Source organism: Penaeus chinensis, chromosome 11 (genome assembly GCF_019202785.1).
Source record: "Penaeus chinensis breed Huanghai No. 1 chromosome 11, ASM1920278v2, whole genome shotgun sequence".
NCBI classification, from domain to species: Eukaryota; Metazoa; Arthropoda; class Malacostraca; order Decapoda; family Penaeidae; genus Penaeus; species Penaeus chinensis.
Window position 1 is genome coordinate 37,245,367 of NC_061829.1, and position 7,500 is coordinate 37,252,866.

Sequence of the window (7,500 nt, forward strand, 5' to 3'; positions counted from 1 at the left end):
TCAAAGATTTGCCAAAATGCTTAAAATTTAAGATGCATAAAACCTCTTTGAAGTTTGACTCCATATCAAAGTAATTTCCCAAAAATCTATGTTAAATCACTATTTATATATACACTTTTTAAAGATTGTCATGTTATAGTAAGTTTGGCAATATATGAAAGAAGCTTCATTAAAGGTATCTATTAAACAAGAAACATCACAAAATTTATAAATTTATCCGAGAAAAATTTCATCAGCTGGAGTGTTTTGTCATTGCTGGCAGAGTTTACTGAGGTAACATGATGCTGTTTGAGGATATTTTATGGTCATTCAGCTGTTAATATCTATGTTGAAAATTACACTTCCATATAAATCATTTTGCAGAGCCTTCTCGGAACTTCAATGAGTCCATTAAATAACTTTTTATTTTAACTTTAAACACTTTTGAACTCCTTATAAATATTTTTTATGATAAAAATATCGGTGTCATTGCTAAGCATAGGTGTCTTTTTTTGCATTTCGTTTTGTTGCTGGTTCGAGTATCAGTGTAAAGTTACTCCTCCATCCTCCCCTCCCAGGTACATGACTGGTTGTTAATTCTGTCTTTTTTTTTTTTTTTTTTTTATATTGATGAGGTTGATAATAGTAGTAGTAGTAGTATAGTTATTGTTATTGATATTGTTTTTAATATTATTATCATGTATTATACTATACTATACTATACTATACTATTGTTATTATGTTGTTATTATTATTGTTGTTATTGTTGTTATTGTTGTTATCATTGTTGTTATTGTTATTATTATTATTATTATTATTATTATTATTATTATTATTATTATCATCATTATCATTATTATTGGTATTACAATTATTTTAGTTATTATTATTATTAGTGTTATAATAAATATAATAATAATGATAAGATAAAATTAGTTTTAGTTTCATACAGCCACAAAACCTTGCAATTATTATGCCTTGTTTCAGTTATTCACATTGCTAGAAAAACCCACAAAGCACAGACTAGATTTATTGAAAATGAGACAACATTCTCCTGGATTTCATCTTCAGGTCTGATGCTGCAGCATTAGTTGCATCCTATTTTCTTCATTTCTGATATTATTTTTAGTCTTCACAGATTATTTGATCCATTAGTGAGTGTAGTTTTTCCCTTTGATGATGATAGTGTCATTACAGTTAGCTGTAAATATATACTAAAGTATTACATGTTGCACAGCTCTCTTGTTATTAACTTGCGAAGGAAATATCATGAATGAAAAGTATTATTTTTGTAACTATTATTATTATAGATTGTATGTTACTTTCATATTGAAAGCATTTGATCCAGAAACAAAATTGTGTGCATGGTTACAACAAAATTTACATGCTGCCTCAAACCAAGTGATGCACCAAATATAGCATACCAATGTTCTTTCCTATAACCAATTACCAAAATGAGCTGCTATCAATGTCACTGCCAGTAAATTTGCAATTTGTATTTTCTTTTCATTAAACTGTTTAAAAATATTTAAAAAATTTTTTTATTGAAACACAATATATTACCTATATTGTGTTTTTTGAACTGTAGGAAGTACATATACTGTGTTACAAATACAACTAATGTGCATGGTTGTATTGCCTCAGGTAGAGGTAAATGCTGCTTGAGGTATGAAAGCATATTTGTGTTTGTCATGTTATTAACCCAGGGAATGTTTATCATGTAGCCTACATAATTTGCAATAATTTTGATAAAAACAGAAAACAGTTATGTATAAAGCAATTTGGTATGTAAATATTGTTGTAGGGATCAAAGTTGATAATGAAATATGTCACCGAAGTGTATTAATCCTATCACCTTGTTTCAGTGATCGAGCAAGAGAAGGATCTGAAGACAACAGAAACATTGGTTCAGCTGTGACACCAGAAGTGGAAGCAGTGCTGAATGTCATCAGCCCATGTAGGTACTTCTAAGCAATATTGTTCAAGTTATGTCAGAGTTTACACTGTTGAGATGGTTAGGATATTTTGTCAGAGGTAGTAGAATTCACTTGTTGAATGTTACAGTCTGTCATGTGTATTTTTATTTTTTTAAATGTCCGTGAAAATAGAGAGAGATTGGATTAGTAATTGACTCTTCATTGAATAAGTATCTGTATGTAAACAATTAATTGACTAAAGTCACAGTGGACATGGTAAATATGCCATGCCACCCCAGTCCAAAGTAATAAATCATGTAGGTGGGACATCATAGACACTAGCAGAATACCTCTTTTCTCTTTCTATTTGTCATTTCCTGTAATTTGGTTTATTTACTTGTGTATTTCCTTACTTACGTGTTCTAAATTTTCAGATGATGATGTGAAGAATGTTGTGGTAGATCCACAAGATATAGTGCCAGATTGTCTGATGCCAGAAGCCTCTGCAACAACAAACTCCAATATCAGAATGGAGAATTTTCAGACCAGTCAGTCATCTGCTTCTGACAACTCTCAGAACTGTGAGCAGCCCTCTTATTATGAAAAGCCAAATGCTGACTTAACTGCCAACATAGGACCTTCAAGGCGAACAAGAAAACAAAAAATGGACCAGCTGTGTGATCAAGATATCTTATTAGCTCAGTTGCAAATGCAGCAAGCACAGTTGTCAATAGAAAATTTAAGACTGGAGAGGAAAACACTTCAGGAACGATACCAGCAACAAAGGGAAGCTCATGAATGGCAGAGAGCACAGCATGAAGCCAACCTGAATTTAGCCATGTTGCAAATCAAATTTTGGGAAAAGAAAACTGGATATGGTGATATGGAAACATGAACTTGCGTCAAGAAATGTGCTGGGCCAAAATTTCGCTGAAAGGATATTTTGATCTTTGAATTGTTGACTATTGGAAGTATTAGCAGCAGTTATGACTGTCAGATTTATTGGGAGTACCTGAGTTAATCATGATCTTATACTAAATGTTATGAAAGTATTTAATTGTTTTATGTTATATATGGTTTGTAATAGAGTAAATTTATTAAAATCTAACTTCTTTGTTGACAACAAAAATGAGTTTGATAATGTGTTGCACATTGTGTATTTTTGGATACGTTAACCATTCTAGTTTTAATAAGAAAATATATAAGAATAGACATATATATACAAATACATATATTTTTATTATATTATGCATTGTAATGTGTGCAGGATGAAATCCAGAAACTGTAATGGATCGCAGTTGTTCACAAAGTAGCTTTACTTCTAAAGTTAGAAGGTAATGAGTGATTATTTAAACTATGATGCTAATAACTGGGGTATCTAGTGATATTCAGCAATATAGAATTACAAAGGCTTTACATTATAGGAAAGGCTGCCATCTCTGTGAATGAGGGAGGCTACATTACTCCCCTGACAAGCTCAGGGTGACTGGTGCTTACACAGATAAACATATTTGAGACTATAATGGGTAAATGATGCTTATTCAAGATACCTCAAGAACTTACAACTACCAGAAGCATTTCATCCAGATGACCAGAAGTGTACCCTACCTCAGAATAAAGGTGACTTCTACAACATTAGGTAATATAATATCACTTTTGACTACTTAATTCCTTCAATGTAGATTATTGAACAAGCTGTTGCATCTTCCATGTTATTTTACCTTAGAAAGGCAGTGATTGTGATAAGACAAAAGATGCAGTGGTGAAGTTTCAGGCACCTAGGCCAGTGTTCACAAAAGGTCATAGAATTTACTTTGACGAATGTAAAAGGACTCCTAAAAACAGTCTTTGACTACAAAATTGATCTATGACTTAGCCAAAAGACTGTTCTTAGAGATTTAGTCTCCATTCTCCCTGTTGCTATTTTTCAAACTTAACCCAAATCCGACAGGCATGGCATGTACATACATGCCATGCTCACTGTGAGTTTACTTTATTGTTTTTATACATAAATGGCTACACTTGTACTAAGTCACCAATGAGCCAATTACGAGTACAGCCTGTCTTAACTATTTACCCTTATTCTTGATTTTGGAAAATATTTTATGTTATATATATCCACAACTAATGTCTATAAGATTATAGTGATTATAATGTCTATAATAAAAATAACACCATTGATATTCATAGCAATAGTAAAAAAAAAAGAGTTTTTCATGCTGATTCAAGGAAAGGTCAAATCAGGTAAGGTCACAAGATCTACTAATTGACTCCTTTGTGGCTAAGCACAAGCAGAGCCATCTATGTGGAGAGACATTTCACAAAAATAAAAAAAATGAGAACAGCATTCTCCCAGCAGCATTGAGTTATAAGCTAATTTGAACTGATATTTATATTTTAAATGACCCTATAATAATAATTCAATGAAATAAAATTACTATTGCAGTGAATTTCAAGTGTATAATGACTTTAACTTTAACTTAATCATAGACATAAAAATTGATGTCAAAGATATTTTCATGATTTTTTTTTTTCTCTCTTTTTCTGTCAAAGACAAATGTTAGTGTATGATCTTTCATGAATACTGCCCCTAGATCTGTTATTAATGTGCAGCCATACCAGATATTCAGTGACTTTTATAATGCTGGTACTACAAAAATCACAGTGCATGTTATGCTGTAGATATTGTCATTTAAATGATGTTATTGAGAAGGCTTAATCATGAAAAATGATAAAATAGCTATATATTAAGTTTTAAAATTATTCCAAAGGACTTTGTAATTAAGTAGATATATGTGTCACATGTTCTTTTTCGGAGTTTGTTTGAAAAATGGTCAAATCTGCAGTTTCAGATTTAGACAGTTCTTTTATAAAGTGCTAGAATAAACAAAGTCAAAGTTGGATAATTAAACAGTTATGTTTAATTTGATACTAGTTCTCAGTACACTTCAAATGATTTATGATTTAAGTTATTGCTTTTGCTGCAAAGATCTTCATTTTGTGTCTGTCATGTAGTATAATTATTTTTTGTATATTTTCATATGCATATATTTTATTATGATTTTTTTTTTTTTTTATATAATTCTGTGTATTTATTATGGTAGGTTCAGTTTTTATGCTCATTTATGTTTCTATCTTTCTCCTTTTTTGTGAAACCTCCACAGGTGATATTTGATAAAGTGCAGATGCTATATGACTTATGATAAGGTTATGTTCTGATAAACCCATTGTGAGGTTAAAATATCTTCATCCAGAAAGACATAAATTACACCTATTGTAACTTAACATGCTCGGAACACTTAGAGCTGCCTGTATTTAGGTAAGTTATTCAATACAGTATTCATAAAATGCTAGCAACACAGATTATTGGTTGTTTACCCTCATGATTGAATGGCTGATTGGGAGTTGCAACATGCTGCTACTTCCCAGTATCATGTGAGGTTATCATATTGTATGTTACTAGCTGAAATAAAAGTCAGAATTTGAAATACAAAATACTGTTCCTACAAAATACTTTCTGCTAGATGCGTAGCGCTTTTGCAGCACTTTTGTACCATTCTAAAGTTCAGAACATTTTGAATCATTGTTAGATAAGGACAGTCTGTACTACAAACTTCACTTATCATGGCATTCACACACAAGGAAACACAAGTACACAGGCAATTGTATGCAAGAAACACACACACAAAAAAAAAACAAATAATCTATGTTACCTACTTATTAATTTTTGCAACCCCAACAACACACATGCATGTATGCTAATTAACTTACACAAACAATCTTCTGTGCTGTCTAGATATTGTGGGGCCACAAAGAATTCCATGGAAATTCAAGGTATGTTGTCATGTTTCAAATACAAAAAGAGTGAATGGATAAATTGCTTCCTCGTCATGTAATCAAAATTTCACATCATAGATTATTAAGCATATTTTAAAGGTGAAATTTATTTTGACTTATTCTACTGCCAGTGCAATAGTGTTTGGTTAATCCTTGGAGATGGATAGTGTATGAATATTCCAGGTCTGTATGATATGGTTTGTGATAATAATAGATATGTGTGATTGTTTTCTCCATTTTCTTCTATAATGAGGAGTTGAACTTTTCTCTGCTATATGAAAAATATATTAAATGCCATTCATGTTTATTTAGTAAACATGGGTTTCGTCCACTTTTTTTAAGAAAATGTCTGTGATAAGACAATTTGTATGTACTTAGTCATTAATAAATATATAATGGGAATCTTTTGGCTTTTTACTAAAGAAATTTTTAAGAGGTTACACAATGCCACTATCTGAGATGAAATGGTTGAGCCACAGCACAGAAGTACACACGGAAGAATGTTGTTTCGTAATGTGTATTTTTGGTTTTCCTATGCAATTTTTTTTCACATGAGTGGCTGACTGTAGCTTGGTATGGTGTGGGGAAATCCCCTTCTTGAAAGAGTTAAGTACCTGGGAGCACATTTCTGAAGACACTGTGACTAGGTGGTGTTTTCAAGAAATGCTAGTGTTAACTTTTATTTTTATGGGTGAAACAATGGGAATAAATCAGCTTTATTTTTTGTATTCTCATTATTTTAAAATCTAAGTACAAATGCCAAGAAAAACTCTTTCTTTTCATTGAACTTAATAAAATTAAGTTTTGTGAACTTTGTGATATTATCTTGACACAACCATGGCTCCGCAAGTACTAAGCCACCAATGAGCCAGTTACAAGCACTTAACTCACCTGTTTACATTATAATAATTATAATGTCTCTAAAAATAATAACACTGTTGATATTGATAGCACTATTAAAGAAAAATTCATCCAGAAACTCAAGGAAAGGTGTGCTGAGACATTTTACAAAACAATACTAAGGAGAACACTACATTTTCCTGGCAATTTGGGTTAAAACATAACATGAGCATCCTGTTCTTTCTTGTATTTCTATTCTGTTGGAGAAAATCTTGCTGAAGAATATGCATCAAATATTCATGTGAAAATTCATATTTTCAATGCAAATATATGTTGAAAACATCTTGCACACATTGTTTTGAGTAATTGCAGAAAATATTTGTCGATGTAACAAATTTGTAACACAAGGAAATATGTAAGATGGCAAATATATATTGAAAACATCTTGCACACATTGTTTTGAGTAACTGCAGAAAATATTTGTCGATGTAACAAATTTGTAACACAAGCAAGTATGTAAGATGGCAAATATATGTTGAAAACATCTTGCACACATTGTTTTGAGTAACTGCAGAAAATATTTGTCGATGTAACAAATTTGTAACACAAGCAAGTATGTAAGATGGTTTCTCATGTTATTTGTTCTTACACAGAGAACAGCTACATGGCATTGTACATTTCAAATACAATATATATATATATATATATATATATATATATATTTTTTCAAATTGAATCATATCTGAAAAGAAATATTCAAGGAATTATGAGTCACAGTATGAATACATAATTACAAGTAAAAAATACCTCCATTTGGTGCTTAATTTACAATATCTTTAGGATTTAGATTTTTTTCTTTTTTAAGTCAGGCTGCATTCTACTATCTTCCCTTAATGCTAATATAGTGCAAAGCAAGACCTTGTAGGTG

General features: G+C 31.0%; 1 protein-coding gene across 1 annotated transcript in view; it reads left to right on the plus strand.

The window, feature by feature from the left end:
- Positions 1-6,136, plus strand: part of LOC125030676 (myb/SANT-like DNA-binding domain-containing protein 3) — a 7,102-nt gene extending 966 nt beyond the window's left edge. The window contains exons 2-3 of the mRNA XM_047620871.1: positions 1,845-1,936; positions 2,330-6,136. Of these exons, the coding sequence (XP_047476827.1) occupies positions 1,845-1,936; positions 2,330-2,790 (553 nt within the window). The 3' untranslated portion in view covers positions 2,791-6,136. The remainder of the gene's footprint in view (positions 1-1,844; positions 1,937-2,329) is intronic.
- Positions 6,137-7,500: the final 1,364 nt, after the last annotated feature.